The sequence below is a fragment of the Lepidochelys kempii genome, chromosome 17 (assembly GCF_965140285.1).
Source record: "Lepidochelys kempii isolate rLepKem1 chromosome 17, rLepKem1.hap1, whole genome shotgun sequence".
NCBI classification, from domain to species: Eukaryota; Metazoa; Chordata; order Testudines; family Cheloniidae; genus Lepidochelys; species Lepidochelys kempii.
Window position 1 is genome coordinate 4,918,371 of NC_136396.1, and position 20,205 is coordinate 4,938,575.

Below are 20,205 nucleotides of genomic sequence, written 5' to 3' on the forward strand. Positions count from 1 at the left end.
GCCGGCTCAGGAGCGCGCGCGCAGGGAGGCTGGCCGGCCGGCGGGCGGGGAGCTCTCTGCGGGCTCAGTGCTGATCCGCCGGCAGGCAGCCGGGAATGCGAAGCGATGGCCGCTGGCGGCTCTGAGGAGAAGACCTACCGCCGCTTCCTGGAGCTCTTCCTGGGCGAGTTCCGAGGGCCCTTCGGGGCAGAGCCGGCCCCCTCGCCCCCCGCTGCCGGGGCAGAAGGGGAAGGGGCAGCCGCCGGGGAGACGGAGGAGAGCGACGCCGCGGACCCCCAGCCCCCCACCCCTCCGCTGCCGCCGCTGCCCCGGCCGCTCTCCGAGCACATCATCGAGGAGGAGGTGGAGGGCGAGTGCCTGGACCTCTGCCTGCAGCAGCTCTACAAGTAGTGAGTGCCGGGCCGGGGGGGCAGACCGGGCTGAGGGGGCCTGGGGGAGTTGCGGGGGGGGGCAGGGCAGACGGGACAGGGGCTGAGGGGGACCTGGGCAGACCGGGTGGGGTCTGGAAGGGGCAGCGGGACCAGGGCAGAGTGGGCATGGCGTGGAAGGGACACTTTTGAGGGTAACGAGAGTAGGAAAGGGGGGACCAGGGAGGGCAGTGAGTGGTAGAGCTCCACAGGGGAAAGGGTTGGGAACAGGCCACTTTTGGTGTTGAGATGCCTAGGACAGGTCAGCAGTGAGAGACCCATGCCGGTTTCTTCCTGCCCTGTCTCTCCCCCATATTCCTTGTGTCTCTTTCCTTCCATCATGCTGGGACAGGGAGCGAGTTGAAGCCGTGGGCATCAGTCTATAGAGCAGCTTGGGTAAGGGGATAATATCTTATGAACCTGTGCCAGAGCAGGAAGGGATTCTGCCATGGCGTCTTGTTTGAGGTTTGAAACTGAATGTTCCCAACAGAAGGTTTGTAAATGTGGAATCAGCTGCCAAGAAGTTAGTTTCTAATGCAAGGGGAAAAAAGAGGCAATGTATTTACAAACCAAGAGGCAAGCAACATCAGGAGAAATCCCCATGAGAAAGCTATTACTGATCTTGGGGCTATTTGTACTGTCAGCCAGAGAGCTAGAAAAGCCACCTACTGTATACTGTGTTCTGTGCAGGGCAGAGGCAGTTTCCAGATCTGTGCTTTGTAAAAGACTAGACCATAAAGGGAAAGCACATGGGACCTATTCTCAGTGTGAAAAAGTCGGTGGACTGAAACCTAAAGATCAGTTACCAGTGCTGTGTATTGTGTTTGACTTTGTAGGGTTGAAATAGGCATGGTTGTTAATGGTATTTCTTTCAAAAAGAATCTTTTTAAAACTGATGCTATAGGAGGAGACAAATGAACCTGTGAAAATATGCACAGCACGCTGGGGAGCTGTCTGACATTGAGCTGATAATTTTAATGAAAGGTGTTACTCCATTGCGCGCACACACAAAAGGAGAGAGAGAGAAAAGCAAGTTTTACAACTACATGATCCGCTTCTCTTAAATTCTGATCTGCCTTCCGCATTTGTGGATGACAGGGACAGCAGAATGAGGACCATAAAGGACAAAGCTCTTCCATTCACACACCTCGTAACTACCTCCCTGAGAGTCATTCCCTTCAGTACACTAGCAAATTCATAGGATGTGATAGAAAGGGTGTGAAAAGTCCTCTCTTCATTTTGGAAATATCTTTTTAAGAGCCAGACTTGTGTGTGGGGGAAAAAGGAAAATTAAATCTCAATAGGATGTGAGAAATAGGAACAGGTGATTTATTTGCCTTTTGGTAGAAATAAACACAGTTTAACAAAATTATTATGGGCCCAATTCTGTAAGCCCCTCTACACTTGAATTCCTCCATTAAGTCAGTGCTTGAAGAATTGGGCTCTATAGCACAATTTGTATGTCTCTCTTTTCAGCCTCAGCAGACAAGAGTTTTAAGCAAAAACATTCTGAAAGGATCTCTCGATCCTGGACTGGTCTTCCGCTCATTTTTCACCTTTGTGTATCTCTTTATGGGCTTCAGAATGAACTGCTTTATAGGTGTAGTTTTGTTTCTGGTGATGGCAGCGCAAAATCTCTTTCTAGCTACCTGTTTCATGAAGCAGAAGGCAGCATCTGCCTCAAAACCAAGGGAGTACAGGGACTATGTTATTGCAATAGTCCTCTGTCTGAAGAGGTTTTACTCAGTTTTAATTGTTAAACCTCCAATTTTTGCAAATGGAATTTCTGTATTAGATTATGCAACCATAACTGTAGATTTATAGCTATTGTATATTCGGCTATGTAAGACAGCATTTAAAATAAATAAAAAAGCAATTTCTCAAAGTGTTCACTCAAGCTAAATATGATTTACATTAAATATCGAGCACTAAAATGACTGAAATAGCTTTTTCTTAAGTGATGATGGCATATGAAATAAGGGCAAGTAATACTAAATGGTCTTCAGATGTAGGTGGCACATTTTTAGTTTCTTAGCAAAAAAAAACAAACCCAAAGATTCTTTTCAACAAGCACATGTATATAAAACAACAAACCAAAGTCGAATGATTTCCACTTGCAAGCTAAGGGCTGAATTCTGCAATTGCTTACGGAGATGAGTAGCTATATTCATTTGAGTAAAGTTACTCACAGGCACAAATGGTTATGATGGTCTTAAATTGAATGTGAAAATAAAAATTAAGTGATGTTTTACTGCTGTCTCACTGGCAAGGAAGTATATTTTGTCAAGGCATATTTTCTGTGACTATAACTGTATAGTAGTTAAATGACTGGTTGCATAATATGCAGTCAAGACCCACTACTGTGCAAAATTCAGCAGCTGTTTTTCAGTTATTTCAAGCATCCTACTTTGCTCTTTTTTTAATTAGAGAGGGCATGGCTCAGAAATGAGATCATACCTCCAGTGATGACAAAGTCTAGCAATTTTACCTTACTATGTAGCTCAGCCTCAGAAGAGCTCCTGTTTCTTGATTTTCTGCTGTTTTTTACCTTTACATTTCTCCTTGAAATTTCCAGTTCACAGTTTCTTTCTAGACACACCATATATTTGGAAAATTAGATGTATGTAATCTTTATATGTGTACTGTTCACTTTCTGAATGATGCACATCAAACTGAGCAGTAGAAGATAAGGTACAAGAGGGAGAGAATCTAATAGGAGTCACTCTTTCGAAGCATTCATTGGAATGGTGGCTTTGAAAGCCTTCATCCATTTTCATATTCTGTTATGTAACTGCTTGTTGATTGTGTAAAATGTGTATTTTGAAAAGTTTCTGCATAGGAACAAATCATAAACTTTAAGATCCCAATCCTCCTCTCATTCAAATCAATGGCAACAGTGCAGTTGATTTCAGTGGGAACAGGATCAGGCCTTAAGTCTGACCTTTTCTGGAAGTTTTTAGTAGGAAGAGTGGTTAAAATTAGATGTAACAATAAGTTGTGTATAGGAAAAAAATTAGCATTCACTATCTTAATACTACTTATTAAAATATACAACACATATTTGTAAAGCCATTTCCTGTCAAAACCTGCACAAATCATTAAAACAACAGAAAGTTTGTACTATAAAAGCAAATAAATGGATATTTGTAAAGTGGGTAGAGGGGTGGGGTGAGGAGAGAAAAATGAGAAACAGACTCTAGGACCTGATCCTGTGCCCGTTGAAGTCAATGGCAAAGGTCCCATTAACTTCTGTGGTCCAGGATCAGGCCTCTGAAAATGATCTCATGCCCTTCTAAAACTTCCTGTGTCAAACTTTAAATACAAAATACTAGTCTGATTCTTGAATAAGGAACTAGAAACAACAGTAAGTGAAGGATCGGTTTTCTAACAGACAAAGAGATGTTGTCTGTTTAAAAGTCATATGATGTCATTGGAAAGAACAAATGTTGCTGTTATGCCTTTCAAAGTCAAAGAATTTAAAAAATCCAGTTGACCTGTCACTATGTGCTTTTGCATTTCTCTCAACTTGGACAATAATAATCTTGGTAGTCACTTTCACTTCTGTTTATATTTTGTTTCACTTTCAAGTTCTTAATGGTGTAATGCCCTGTTTCTAAATTTGTTTAAAAAACAGTGGTTTTATTGGAATTAAAAATATAGAAGCATTTATCTAGTCTTAACTTCTGTAAAAGCATGTTTTTATAAAATCTAAATTTTAGGCCCCATTTAACTTGAAATTGACAATGACCAAACAGTTATTTTGAGGTACACAGAACGTTCATTGCAATTTCTAACTTGAAAAGGGAAACATGTAAGCATTATCGCTTTACTTTCCTTTGCAGAAGATAAAAGTATAAATGTGGCTAGTGAACATTAAAGGGATGTTGTTGGGACAGTTTAGACCCCAAGTTTAGGATTGACAAAAACAAAGTTTTAGAAAACCTAAGATCAATAGAAACATTTAATTGAGTGCAATTTATTTGTCCAAAAGTAAATATTATTATGCAATATTTGCAACCAAGACATTGCAGCATGAGGTTAGTACTCCAAGAACTAGAAAGTCAGTTTGACTTAGCTGTTTTTAATTGTTCAAGTTGGACTGAGTGAACGTGAACTGTAAACAAACAGCATAAACAGTGACCATTTTTACAGACATTTTAAAAATTTCAGTTTTAAAGATCTTGGGTCTTACTAAGTACACAGAAAAATACATTCTATAGTTTAATATTAGTTTACATCCAACTGTCTGTTTTGAAAATAAACTTCAAAGCAGCCATTTTGAAAATGTACCCCCATGGGAAGGGGTGATCTCCAGCTATCTCTTACCTCATAAATAAAGGTACATCTCTCTTGCTGTAGAGGACAGATGTTGTTTTCTTTTCTGTCTGATGTAATATTAACCAATATTTTATTATCCTTATATCTATTGTAGTCATCCTAGATAGTTACATGGCAAGCTTATAGATATTTCAGCATTTCACGTTGTTCAGATGTTTGTGGTACACTAAGACATTTTCTTCTGTTTTATGGCTTCCTGTTCTATACTATAGGTTCTATTGATGGTATAAAAAGCCTCCACGCATTTGCAATAAAGTGTTTGAATACAGGTAATGTAGTAGGAAATACAACTATAGTAGTTACCCATCTTGTTCAACAAAAAGAATGACACAAAAGGAACACTGTTCCTTTTTTTTAAGGTGTGGTTTGTTGAATCCTTTGCCTGGTTTTAGAATAGAAATGATGATGATGTTGGCATGTGCTGACAGTAAATGGATTCGGTGGATATCAATTACGTCTGTGTTGTGAATTGTCTATTGATTGCAGAATGAGAGACTGAGTGTCAACACCATTTTGGATTCTGTTTCCAGCTCTGCCACCAATTTACTTTATAACCTTGGTTGTTACTTAACTTCCCTCAGTTTACTGCACTGTTGGATGAGTGTGAAACACCGGAGGTTTGTGGCTGTATCGACTCTTGATTAGAGCCCCTTTCAGGCTCAGGAATGGACTTTTAAGGAGAGTTGTGGGGGACAGCAGCTGCCAAGAAAAACCCTGTCAGAATGGTTGGATTTGGAACAGTGACAGGGAGTCATGGGGAAGCAACAGTGAGGCCCCTGAGCTGGTGTGGGGGACTAGGACCTCATGCACATACCTTTGGCCTCTACGGGATACCCTGAGATCTACATGATTTTAATACCAGAACTTCTGCTCTTTCTTGGAGCGAAATCACAATGTCTCAGACAGAAGAACTGGGAGGAAACTGAAACTTCAGTGTTCTCATTAATTGAGAACTGCTGCTTCTCTTTTATGAGAGGTTAATTTAATCTCCTAATGAAACTTTGTCCTTAGGTTTGACAGTAAGTGTTGTGGTTTCCCACAACCTTTTAGAAATGGACACAATTTATTAATTTATTTTGAAAATTATTATTATTTGCAAATAGGTTGTATTTACAGTGATGATTATAATTTTCAAAACAGAGCTAATGAAGCATGGATATAAGGATTGTAGAAAGTTATGTTTACTTTTTCAAAAGGAGGTTAGGAAGATTTCTGCTTAACATTTAGGCAATATTAGCGATTGCAGCCTCAGTAGTTTTGGTATATCTGTGTCAAAACATTTTCATACAGGGAGATACAACACAGAATATCCTTCTGATGGCCATATGACACAGAGGGTACAGTATTGTATTTCTTTGATCTTGAAATTTGGGCTGAGTTTCCTCATTAAAACCCCAAATGTCCACATTCCTTAAATTTGTACGCGGGGAGGGGGTTTGCCCTGTAAAATGAGATATTTTCTAGGGGTTGCTACCAAAATATCTCCAGATCAAACCTTCCCTCTTTCCTTTTTATAAAAATGTGAGTTTTTTTATAAGAAGACTTGTTCTAATTTAATCAAAATTAGATATATTTTAACAAAAAGGAACATCAGCTCAAAGTGAGTTAAGTATTGGAAAGATAAACTTCCATTTTGTAAGGACTTAGTGATATGGGATGGGATTTTCAAAAGTTCTAAAAGTGATTTAGGAGCAGAAGTCCTGTTTACTCTCAAGGGACTCGGGTGCTTTTGATAATATCACCCATAAAAAACAGAGCATGGTCACAAATTGATTATAAGCCAATTACTCTACTGAAGGCTTCTGATAATACAGCAAACCTAGGGAGTGAACCTTATGCATCTTGTGATGGAAGAATCATGATATGAAGTATCTGGTAGGTGTCTAACTCTTGTTACTCCCATTGAAGTTAATGGGATTTTGAATGTGTACTGACAGAAGAATCAAGCCTATAGCAAGCAATATATTCTCCTTTGAAGTCTCACATGAATATCATTAACTAAGAGGAGTTACTAAGAGGTAATGTGTGTGGATGTATCCTGTAGCTTATCAGTCACCCTTTGTCATATATAATTATAAACCACCTAAAAATCTTCAGCCAACTGAGTGCTCTCGTTGCCTCAAAAATAATACTTCTTTGGACTCTGTCTTTTGAATGAAGGAAGACTGAGCCTTATTCCTTGTGGTCTTTAAAGATTCCTTAGCAAGATTTTATAAGTTTGGCATTTTTAACTCAGATGTCCAGGCCAAATCCCAAGTAATTGTATTCTTCCTACCTAAATTTACCCTGTAGTTTCACTTAGATATAGTACACTTCCTGTCTTGAACTGCTGTGTAGTGTTTTTCTGTACTGTTAAAAACAGATACTTCATATCAAACCACTAGTGAATGAATTGTTTATTTAGATAGCCCTTTTCTTATGGAAGTTATGAGGATTAATTTAAGAATTTAGAGCCTTTCACCAGAGAAGCTCAATAAAAGTGCATTGTATTATTACTAATTACTATTACTGTTAATTAGAAATAACTCCTCCAAAGGATTTGTGTTTCCAGCTTTGTGCATAAAACACTTGTTTGCCCAGAATATTTTTACTTTAAAAGTCCTGATTATATTTGCCCTCTTCAGTTCTGCAGGTACTTCCCCACATATGCATAGAAGTAATAGACCATTCAGTTGTAATTCTGAGGAGGGATTTTAGGTGATTTTTTCTTGACCCTCCAGCTAAACCTCCAGAGCGCTTTTAATAAGTATTGTAATGACTGTCTGTTCTGAGTGTGCGTGTCTTCTTACTGTTTTTCTGCCAAACTGCTCACATGATTGCACTAAAAGCAAAAGTGGCTGTAGTATGTAGGAAAATTGTATTGCCAATGTCACTGAGAAATTATCCTTGCTTTTGTAGGTCACTTTTTCCTCTGTGTTTTACTTTGTGTTTTTCTCCTTTGTGATATTGTAGTTGTCCAGAAAAAAATGTTAAAAATTGGATGATATGGAATTAGGGTTCTAAAACATCTGAAGCTCTTTGAGCCATGTTACAGACTGTCTTATGCAATACTATCATGATTATGTAATGTGAGAGGTTATAAAAATAACGTGTCCCAGGACAGTATAAGGTACATGTCTGCTTACAAGTTAGTAATCCATGACACATTACTAAAATATACCTGATTGTTGTCATAAACTATAATGTAATAGTCTGCCTCTTGTTGTTTAACTGAAATATTACTATCCAGATATTTTAGTGGCTTTAACATTACAAGATATTCAGTGATCCTATAACATGAATGCAGATTGCAAGCTAATTGTACAAAAATATTTCAGTTGTGCCTTTTTTACTTCGCTAGGAAGAAAAAATTACACCTGGTTCTAATAAGGCATTTTGTAGAGAAGTAAACACCAGAATCATAAATTAGAAATGGCAAGGAAAATAGCTGCCCTTGGGTACTTCAATAATTAATACTGAAATTGAAGAAGTTAACTAGATTTTGGTATTAGCTCTGTTCATGTTTCTACTGAATGGAAAACATAGCTGCAGGCAACTAATGACTGAACAACCCAAGGTTTTCAAGCTCTGGCACTGCCCATCAGTCCTGAAATTTGCATGGAAAGCTTCTAGATATCCAGTGATCCAGCAGGATTGAAAAGCTGGCTGGTAAACTTTGTGGTTACCCTCTGATCATAAGAAAAGCTTGCTTGAGTCTACGCAAGTCTGAATTGGGAAGCACTTATACTTGTCTTTTTTTAGCAGATTTTATTATAGGAAGAGAAGTGTGCTATAGATTGGATACATTAGTGGTCAGCCCTCCACAAATAAAATTAGGAATATTAAGATCCAGACCCCATATAGCAAAATCTTTACTGTATTTTTGTTGGCCTTTTTCCTTTAAGGAGCAATCCAATAAATTCATTACTTCAAATTTAATGCAAGTTCAACTTCTCTTGCTGTGTAATTTACAGTAAAGAATTGGAACTCTTCATCTCCTTTGAGAACACCAGCTTGTATAGGCTCTGTATTTCCAAAGTGATGTGTTAACTAAAAAGAAAAGCAACATATCAGAATAAGAGTTGGCATCTTAATTCCTTAGCCAAACTCTAGGGCTCTGCTGTCCCCTCAGGCTAAGAGTTTCTTACGGAGGTACAAATCAACCCCTTAAAAAAGAGAGTGGCAGGTGACCCTTAACTATAGTTTTATGAATATTGTACAGTATGCTTTATAAGTGTTTCTCTCCAGGATGGATTTTCTTCCCCTACGGCCCCAACCTGAAGGGATAAATGGCCAGAAACTGATCTAGTCTGGTATTTAATTAATAGTTACACTTTTCTTATTCCCAATTCCCTACAGAGGAAGTAGTAGGAGACTATAATTAACCTGTCCAAGTGTATCATATTGGCATGGAAGAAGTTCTTGTTACATTACTCATTGGTTTGGAATTGAAGATCTTTAGTCCTTACAGTTTTATAATTGGATAATAATGTTAATACAACCTCATTAAAATACTTTAATTCTCATTTTCTTTTTTTTAAAAAAGAGAAATTTAAAAAATCTTTTAGGTGACCTGAAAATTAGGGAGAAAGTAGGAACTGATGTTCGTTCCATTCAAAATGATTTGGAAATGCAACAAATTTTATGTAACTTTTCTAATTCCAAACTTTTTATTCAATTCTCTCCCACTGAAATCTTTAGAAATATTGTCATTGTCCTTAATGGAAGCAGGAATGATGAGCACATTGTTTCTCTCTGTCTAAGAAGTAAAAGTTCAAACCCAAATCCTGTGCATAGGAAGCACAGTATATCATCAGAATATTAAATATTATTATTGAACTATAGCTACTGTTAACCTTTTGTTTTCTTATTGCAGTAGTCCCTAAGGGCCCTAATCAGGGATCAGGGCTTCATTGGGCTTGCAACTGAATGAATATATGCCAAAACATGATTCCACCCCCAAAGAGCTTACAATATAAGTAATCTTTGTACTACTGTTACTTTCTTCTCTTGAGCATGAGATATCTAAGAATTATAATACATCCTGTACATTGAGCAAAGTAGAGGAGTTGAGAGTTCTACGTATCTAAATATTGATAGAGAAATACTGGTATATTCTGAGTAGATATGGCTTCTATTTATGGAGTAGTGGATTTTTCACTTGAGTTGTCCCATCCCACTTTCCTGAACAGTTCAGCTAAATATTTTATTAAACTAAAAAGAAAAGGAGTACTTGTGGCACCTTAGAGACTAACCAATTTATTTGAGCATGAGCTTTCGTGAGCTACAGCTCACTTCGTTGGATGCATACTGTGGAAACTGCAGAAGACATTATATACACAGAGACCATGAAACAATACCGACTCCCACCCCACTCTCCTGCTGGTAATAGCTTATCTAAAGTGATCATCAAGTTGGGCCATTTCCAGCACAAATCCAGGTTTTCTCACCCTCCACCCTCCTCCCCCACACAAACTTACTCTCCTGCTGGTAATAGCCCATCCAAAGTGACCACTCTCTTTAAAATGTGTGTGATAATCAAGGTGGGCCATTTCCAGCACAAATCCAGGTTTTCTCACCCCCCCGCCCCCCTCCAAAAACCACACACACAAACTCACTCTCCTGCTGGTAATAGCTTACCCAAAGTGACCACTCTCCTCACAATGTGTATGATAATCAAGGTGGGCCATTTCCAGCACAAATCCAGGTTTTCTCACCCCCACCCCGACCCCCTTTTTTCAAAAAAACACACACACAAAAACTCACTCTCCTGCTGGTAATAGCTTATCCAAAGCGACCACTCTCCCTACAATGTGCATGATAATCAAGGTGGGTCATTTCCAGCATAAATCCAAGTTTAACCAGAACGTCGGGGGGGGGGGGGGGGGAGAGAAAAAACAAGGGGAAATAGGCTACCTTGCATAATGACTTAGCCACTCCCAGTCTCTATTTAAGCCTAAATTAATAGTATCCAATTTGCAAATGAATTCCAATTCAGCAGTTTCTCGCTGGAGTCTGGATTTGAAGTTTTTTTGTTGTAAGATAGCGACCTTCATGTCTGTGATTGCGTGACCAGAGAGATTGAAGTGTTCTCCGACTGGTTTATGAATGTTATAATTCTTGACATCTGATTTGTGTCCATTTATTCTTTTACGTAGAGACTGTCCAGTTTGACCAATGTACATGGCAGATGGGCATTGCTGGCACATGATGGCATATATCACATTGGTGGATGTGCAGGTGAACGAGCCTCTGATAGTGTGGCTGATGTTATTAGGCCCTTTGATGGTGTCCCCTGAATAGATATGTGGACACAGTTGGCAACGGACTTTGTTGCAAGGATAGGTTCCTGGATTAGTGGTTCTGTTGTGTGGTATGTGGTTGTTGGTGAGTATTTGCTTCAGGTTGAGGGGCTGTCTGTAGTCAAGGACTGGCCTGTCTCCCAAGATTTGTGAGAGTGTTGGGTCATCCTTCAGGATAGGTTGTAGATCCTTAATAATGCATTGGAGGGGTTTTAGTTGGGGGCTGAAGGTGACGGCTAGTGGCGTTCTGTTATTTTCTTTGTTAGGCCTGTCCTGTAGTAGGTGACTTCTGGGAACTCTTCTGGCTCTATCAATCTGTTTCTTCACTTCTGCAGGTGGGCATTGTAGTTGTAAGAATGCTTGATAGAGATCTTGTAGGTGTTTGTCTCTGTCTGAGGGGTTGGAGCAAATGCGGTTGTATCGCAGAGCTTGGCTGTAGACGATGGATCGTGTGGTGTGGTCAGGGTGAAAGCTGGAGGCATATAGGTAGGAATAGCGGTCAGTAGGTTTCCGGTATAGGGTGGTGGTTATGTGACCATTGTTTATTAGCACTGTAGTGTCCAGGAAGTGGATCTCTTGTGTGGACTGGACCAGGCTGAGGTTGATGGTGGGATGGAAATTGTTGAAATCATGGTGGAATTCCTCAATTCCACACCACACGATCCATCGTCTACAGCCAAGCTCTGCGATACAACCACATTTGCTCCAACCCCTCAGACAGAGACAGAGAATTTGGCCCAGAGTATACCCCGGGCTGTTAGCTGAAAAGGAGAAGTGAACCTGCATTTACTAATCTGATCCTCTTCCCTGGTGCATTGTTCATTGGAGAATAAACTTGAAATGGTTTAAGCTTTTCTGATTGGTGTTAACCTTTCTTCAATTTCACTGATTACAAATGACCCAAATGATCACTTAAAATATTTAATATCTTGTTAATTAATTGTATGTTAGTTTTAGAATAACAATTTTGGATATTGGTATGAACTGTAAAATGAAGTCATTTCAGATCACATGCATTTAATCTTAAATTCTGTAAAACAGGCATTCCACACTGATAGCTGTGCTGACATATGTTGCCTTTTTTAGTAAACAGAAATAGAAAACAGAGAGCAAAGAACAAATTGAGTTCTAAATCTATCTCCTGGGATTAGAGAGAAAACTGTTTTCTCTGGATTAGGTATTGATCTCTAAAGGATTATTGAATGTCCTAAAATACTTTCCAACCCACCTCTGTGTTGTGGGGGAGGGGAGGAGTCCAAATAAGGAATTAAAAGACACTTTCTACATGATGGGATACCAGCATTATATAGTAGTATGCATAAACACAAAACACGTTTCTGATTTGTTTTTTTGCATGTGACCTAAATATTATTTAAAATTTAGCACAGAATTCATTTATTTTAATTATTGTCTGATTTATCTGTTAAATGTTTTCTTATTAATAATCAAAATGAGCAGACTCAATATCCTTTCAATATTTTTGTTGCCTTGTTGGTTTCAGGATCTGAGAGACACAAGGTAAGTGAGGTAATATCTTTTATCGGAGCAACATCTGGTGGATGCTACAAGCTTTTGCTATGCAGAGGTGGTCTTCTGGTCTCTCTCCACCTTGTTTCTCTGAAACTCAGTATGTAAGTTTTTGTACAGATTTTATTTTAGACCTGGTTTTGTATTTGAAACTATAACTTTAAATTAATATCTTCAGAAAACTGATGAAGCAACATACAGTAGAACCTCAGAGTTATGAGAATCTCGGGAATGGAGGTTGTTTGTAACTCTGAAATGTTCGTAACGCTGAACAAAATATGGTTGTTCTTTCAAAAGTTTACAACTGAACATTGACTTAATACAGCTTTGAAACTTTACTATGCAGAAGAAAAATGCTGCTTTCTCTTTACTTTTTTAGTAGTTTACGTTTAACAGTACTGTACTGTATTTGTTTATATATATATTTTGTGTGTGTGTGTATGTCTCTCCTGCAGCCTGATTGTGTATTTCTGGTTCCAAAGGAGGTGTGTGGTTGACCAGAGTTTTTAACTCTGGTGTTTGTAACTCTGAGGTTCTACTGTAGTTCCCACCTCTACACTGCTGCTGTGGCACTGGACGGCATGTTAGTAGTTATGAATGTGCTCATAGCTGAAGATATGTTATAGAGAAGATATTAAATTCATCCCTTACCTTGACTTTAGAGTCTTTTTTTTATTTTTTTGTTTTGGATTCCAAGCTCTGATCTTTCCCTTACTTACAACATTTCCATTTCAAATTCTATTCTGTTTAGTAATTCAAAAGTTCTGAAGATGGTGTCATCCTATTTACTACATAATGGCACAAGAAATTAAATCTGGAGCACACATTTGCAAAAAGCCCTTAAGTAGCAAAATTTGCCAGGGGAAAAGTTAAATATTTATATATTTTTTTCAGTTCTGTGGTTTTATTCATAAAGCCTGACGCTTACAATTGTTGGATCTCTTTCCTGCAAATACTTTAAGTGCTGAGCATATATTTTGTGTGTTTTATTTAGGTTTTTAAAAAAAATCCTTTTCTCTTTGTGTCATCCTTTTATTTATGACCTTGGAAAATAATGGGAAGTCAAGCATACATTAGTCAAAAAAGCACCCAGTGAAATGAAAAGCAGTGTCACCTGACACCTAGAAACTCCAGTATTTAAAATACTGCAGTTACTTTGGAGATGATATACCAGTGCATACATAGATTTGGGCGCAAGCAACAGCTTGTGTAGCCTTTTTTATTTATTTGTGGACCTGAAGGCTTGATCTAACAACCCCTTCATCACAAAATTTGTACACTGTTTTAAAAATGTGGTACTCCTTCAGAATGGAATACAGAGTTCAGAACATGCAGGTGACAAATGTTGTTGTTTTTTCCAGGAATAAACCTATTTTTCCTTGCCAGAGGAGGCAGGCTGGAATATGGGGCACTGGTAGCAACAATTCTGTTTAAAAAAAAAAAACAACACCTCTCCCTCAGTTCATATCCCCTTCCTAGAATGTGTACTTTTTGTAACTAAATATTTACTCCATTGTGCACTTGAAATTATGCACGGGATAGTGCTGCTCCTTGTTTCTGTTATATATTCAGTATAATCTCTAACTTGAAGTTTGACAAATGCATTTGGAAATAAATCAGCCACTAGGATTCCCTAAACTTAAGAGTTTGGCTTTGCCTACCAAAGTTTAAAATTGGACAGTTTGTTTAAAAATCAAGCAAATTCCTTTCAGAGGTAGATATCACAGAAAACATCTGTTGAGGATGCACAGAAAGGAAGATGAATGCATTAAGGAAGCAGTGCTCAGCATTCAAAGCCACTGTTTTTAAATATAAAAATAAGCTACCAAGAAGAGTTAGGATTAAAAAAGTAGAAAGGGGACGAAAGAATAGGCTAATGCCACAACTCTAGATAAACATATGGTACCCATAGTGTTCACAAATATAGTAAAATCCCCAAAGTACCAATAAATGGTAGAGGTTCCAAACCTTTAAGTTCCACAGAGCCCCAAAAAGGAGATTGCCTGTTTTCCTTCCCTACTGCCTTCATGGAGTGGTTGCCTGCCTGACAGTATAATGGACATAGGAAATGTGTAGAGACTTCTGGAAGCTAACCTTTTCTAATTCTTTCATAGTAGGCTCCCTCCACTCAGTCCAGGCATCAGATGTTGGTTCTGTCCTACTTTAGCTTCTATTTCTTTGGCCTGTTACTAGGCTGAGGCAAGATCGCTGGGTTTCCCCATCACCATATTACTTTTGGGTCACATGTGGCTCTGATATTTCCCTATCCCTCTTATCCCCCTATTGATGCACTCTAACCACTGTCAGGGCTGTCTTCAGAGGGGCTCTTTATGCTGCACTGCAAGCTACTGGGGAACGATGAGAAACAGATTACAACCATCATTCTTTTTTCCTACCCTACAAATGTGTTCTTTTGTTTCCCACTGGGAAAAGTTTTTGCCTGCTGCACTGCCCAGGTAACCAAAATCAAGAGTTGTTGAATGCTTTCTGGAAGGACTTTTCAACAGATTGATTAAACCAGAAATCAAGATCTTCAGTAGATTATTGTAACACATAATTTAGAACTGTTCATTCAGATTCTTTTAGAACAGTGACTCTCAACCTTTCCAGACTACTCTGCCCCTTTCAGAAATCTGATTTGTCTTGTGTACCCACAACTTTCACCTCACTTAAAAACTGCTTACAAAATCAGACATAAAAATACAAAAGGATCACAGCAGACTATTACTGAAAAATTACTTATTTTCTTATCTTTACTATAAAATTATAAAAAATCAATTGGAATATAAATATTGTACTTACATTTTAGAGTATAGTACATAGAGCAGTATAAACAAATCATTGTATGAAATTTTAGTTTGTACTGACTTTGCTAGTGCTTTTTATGTAGCCTGTTGTAAAATTAGGGAAATATCTAGATTAGTTGATGTACCCCCTGGAAGACCTCTGAGTACCCCCAGGGCTACACGTACCCCTGATTGAGAACCACTGTTTTAGAACACGTATAGGCCTCAGTCAAAGTACACAGTCCTTAGACTTGGAGGAGAGCAACAGCTTTGACAGATTACCCTCTGGCACAAATAGCGTGAACAGTATGTCCCAAATGCCTTGCCAGCAATAAGAGCAAACACAAAGCCTGTCAGTGGTGTACACATGAGCAATGTCATTTTGTCATGTCCATGACCAGATAGCACATGGAGAAGACATCGTCTAAAAGGGGCTAAATCAGTTATCTGGTTGTGCAGAATGAAACCTGTTTTCTGAAAGGTTCCTATTAAAATGGGAATACGAATCTGCATTTTTATAGGCTGAAGAGGATGGAAACCAAGTTTGTTAAAATTAGGTAATTAACAATAAGATCACTTATGGGAAATAATAATTAGAAGTATATGTACATGTAAATACATGTACCCAGTAGCACAGATAAAACAATATGTGTGTGAGTTATCCTGATGGTTTCATGATGTGTTTTGTAGTTCAAGTCAGGGTCTTGCAGTATGTGAGAATTTAAGCATGGAAAGGTCTAGAATTGAGGAACTGATTAGCCACGAGGAAGCTGTTAGGGAAATATAGTTCTTTAGAACTGTAAAATTGTTCTCATGAAGATAGTCAAGAAGTCAGGAAAGGATAGCAAAACAGTAGGACATGTTGTTTTACCAGAAACAGTATCTTCATTTCGTTCTTAGGAAAATATACCTACCTAAACTGACTACTAAAGTATGTAACTGGAGTATAACTCACAAGTTGAATCAACACTTATTTTTCTTTAAATTTCCCACAGCTCCACCAACGAAAACACTAATGTATGGCGGCTGTTAGTGTTTTAATCGCTATATCATGTAATATGATTTAGAGCTGATATAGGCAACGTGATGAAACAGTAATTGCAGAGGTCTGTCTAAATTAGCTCTCCCATTATTGCCACCACCAGCATAACTACAGCTCTGGGTAAGTTTAAGAAAAATGCTAATGTAGAGAAGGCCACATATGGATGTGTTCTGCATTCTTTGCACACCCAACCAAAGCCATAGTTTTGTGTGACTAAGGAATGCAGGATCTAGAAATTTAATATTATATGTAAATGTGCTATTTGCCAGTCAGGGAATAAACTAGCATGTTCTGTGACTCAAACTCTTGGGCTGCAGCAGTACATTAATTCATTGCCATTCATTGCCACTGGAGGAAGCAGAATAGCTGGCTTTACTTTTCTGTTCTGTGAATAAGGCAGGCCAAGTGCATAAAACAGGGCAGCAGGCCTGAGTAAATTTAACATCAAATAAAGAATGACTTAAGAAAATATCCAAAAGACACATTGAGGAAGAAAATGCATCAACATCAGTTTAAACAGCTGTATAGTTAGAGAAACTTACTTATCAGATAACTAGTACAGGGTCATTTACTCCCTTGTTTAAAGATCTTACTGAATCCTGAGGAAATGGAGAAAGGTGGTAAAAGATGAGACCCCAGGCAAATTAGAAATAGAGAAGGTTTAGAATATCAAGACATGAATAGTAATTCCCAACAGATGAAAAGCTGAGTGTTTATGTTGACTTCGTGATAATGAATGTTTTGGCTAATGATTGAAGAACTGATTAAGAAACTAGGAACAGTCAAATTCATTTCTGTTTTGTGGGAAGACAGAAAGAAATTAGCAGATTTTACTAAAGTCCTGGTAAGGATAATAGATGTGCAGGAATAGAATTCAAATGGCAACTCAGGTAAATTTTGTTTGGTTGGTTTTTTAATAGTCTTTTAATAATTTTACTACTCAGGTTATGTGACGTTTCAGTAACAGATAAGCAAAGTGTTAATGTCTTTATAGTGGCAATTTGCTTTGAGATTTTGCATTACAGAAATAACTTTTGCTGTGAAATATAAATACTTATGTAGTAACTTTGTGCTGTAGTCCAAAACTAAAAATCCAGAATTGGTAGCCTTGTTTGGTTTGTGGGTCTCTTATGACTTTGCTATTACATAATTTTCAGAGGGAGGGAAAACTTTGGAGAGAAATATGTAGAATAAAAAGTAAAGTCGTATTGCCAGCCTTGAATGTAAAAAACCGTGTCAGCCCCCCAGAAATCATGAGATTGACTTAGAATTATGCAGTTTTTAAAAATACAACAAACTCTGGGTTCTTCTTATTGGTCTTCTAGTTTTTGAGCCAGCAGGGTGTACTGTGATCACATTTTCAAGCTTTACTCCTCAACGATGTGAACTAGAACCTTACTTTCTTTAAATGAAAACAGAGAATTTCAGGTAGTCACTTGTCTCCAGGAAAGGGGCTCTAAGTAAAACAGCAAATATTGCTAGACTCATGACAAAATCATGAAAGCTGATGACAAACAAATCTTGGCCCCACTGAAGTCAGTGGCAAAACTCCCACTGACTTCAGTGAGGCCAGAATTTCTGTGTAGATTTCTGTTAAGTAAAGCCAGGTTTGACAGGCTTCACTTAAAAGTGGTTGATGCCCAAGACTGTGAGTCACCTTTGTTACCCTTGACCCTTGTAGCCCTTGACCTACTTCCCCTCTGCTTTAGAATTTAATCTCACAGGACTTTGGGGTAGAGAAGGAACTTAGCCCTGGTCTACACTAGGAGTTGAGGTAAAATTTAGCAGCGTTAAATCGATGTAAACCTGCACCCATCAACACGATGAAGCCCTTTATTTCAACTTAAAGGGCTCTTAAAATCGATTTCCTTACTCCACCCCTGACAAGTGGATTAGCACTTAAATCGGCCTTGCCGGGTCAAATTTGGGGTACTGTGGACACAATTCGACGGTATTGGCCTCCGGGAGCTATCCCAGAGTGCTCCATTGTGACCGCTCTGGACAGCACTCTCAACTCAGATGCACTGGCCAGGTAGACAGGAAAAGAACCGTGAACTTTTGAATCTCATTTCCTGTTTGGCCAGCGTGGCAAGCTGCAGGTGACCATGCAGAGCTCATCAGCAGAGGTGACCATGATGGAGTCCCAGAATCACAAAAGAGCTCCAGCATGGACTGAAAGGGAGGTATGGGATCTGATCGCTGTATGGGGAGAGGAATCCATGCTATCAGAACTCTGTTCCAGTTTTCGAAATGCCAAAACCTTTGTCAAAATCTCCCAGGGCATGAAGGACAGAGGCCATAACAGGGACACGAAGCAGTGCCACATGAAACTTAAGGAGCTGAGGCAAGCCTACCGCTACAGTCCCTGTGTAACCAACTGCCCTCCTCCCCAAGTTCCATATCCTCCTCACCCAGACGCCCAAGAACGATTGCCCAAGCAACAGAAGGCTGGCATTCAATAAGTTTTAAACTTTTAAAGTGCTGTGTGGCCTTGTCCTTTCCTCCTACACCACCCCTCCTGGTGCTTCTCTCCTCCACCACCCCTCCTGGGCTACCTTGGTAGTCATCCCCCTATTTGTGTGATGAATTAATAAAGAATGCATGAATGTGAAGCAACAATGACTTTACTGCCTCTGCAAGCGGTGATCAAAGGGAGGAGGGGAGGGCGGTTAGCTTACAGGGGAGTAGAATGAACCAAGGGGTAGGGGGTTTCATCAAGGAGAAACAAACAGAACTTTCACACCGTAGCCTGGCCAGTCATGAAACTGATTTTCAAAGCTTCTCTGATGCGTACCGCGCCCTCCTGTGCTCTTCTAACCGCCCTGGTGTCTGGCTGCGCGTAACCAGCAGCCAGGCGATTTGCCTCAACCTCCCACCCCGCCATAAATGCCTCCCCCTTACTCTCACAGATATTATGGAGCACATAGCAAGCAGTAATAACAGTGGGAATATTGGTTTCGCTGAGGTCTAAGCGAGTCAGTAAACTGCACCAGCATGCTTTTAAACGTCCAAATGCACATTCTACCACCATTCTGCACTTGCTCAGCCTGTAGTTGAACAGCTCCTGACTACTGTCCAGGCTGCCTGTACGGCTTCATGAGCCATGGCATTAAGGGGTAGGCTGGGTCCCCAAGGATAACTATAGACATTTCAACATCCCCAACAGTTATTTTCTGGTCTGGGAATAAAGTCCCTTCCTGCAGCTTTTGAAACAGACCAGAGTTCCTGAAGATGCGAGCGTCATGTACCTTTCCTGGCCATCCCACGTTGATGTTGTTGATGTTGACGTCCCTTGTGATCCACCAGAGCTTGCAGCACCATTGAAAAGTACCCCTTGCGGTTTATGTACTCGGCGGCTTGGTGCTCCAGTGCCAAGATAGGGATATGGGTTCCGTCTATGGCCCCACCACAGTTAGGGAATCCCATTGCAGCAAAGCCATCCACTATGACCTGCACATTTCCCAAAATCACTACCCTTGATATCAGCAGATCTTTGATTGCGTGGGCTACTTGCATCACATCAGCCCCCACAGTAGATTTGCCCACTCCAAATTGATTCCCGACTGACCGGTAGCTGTCTGGCGTTGCAAGCTTCCACAGGGCTATCGCCACTCGCTTCTCAACTGTGAGGGCTGCTCTCATCTTGGTATTCATGCGCTTCAGGGCAGGGGAAAGCAAGTCACAAAGTTCCATGAAAGTGCCCTTACGCATGCGAAAGTTTCGCAGCCACTGGGAATCGTCCCAGGCCTGCAACACTATGCGGTCCCACCAGTCTGTGCTTGTTTCCCGAGCCCAGAATCGGCGGTCCACAGCATGAACCTGCC

General features: G+C 39.7%; 1 protein-coding gene across 1 annotated transcript in view; it reads left to right on the forward strand.

The window, feature by feature from the left end:
* Nucleotides 1-22: 22 nt before the first annotated feature.
* PPM1E (protein phosphatase, Mg2+/Mn2+ dependent 1E) overlaps nt 23-20,205 on the forward strand; it is a 110,200-nt gene continuing 90,017 nt past the window's right edge. Inside the window, exon 1 of the mRNA XM_073315508.2 lies at nt 23-389. Coding sequence (XP_073171609.1) covers nt 106-389 — 284 coding nt within the window. The 5' untranslated portion in view covers nt 23-105. The remainder of the gene's footprint in view (nt 390-20,205) is intronic.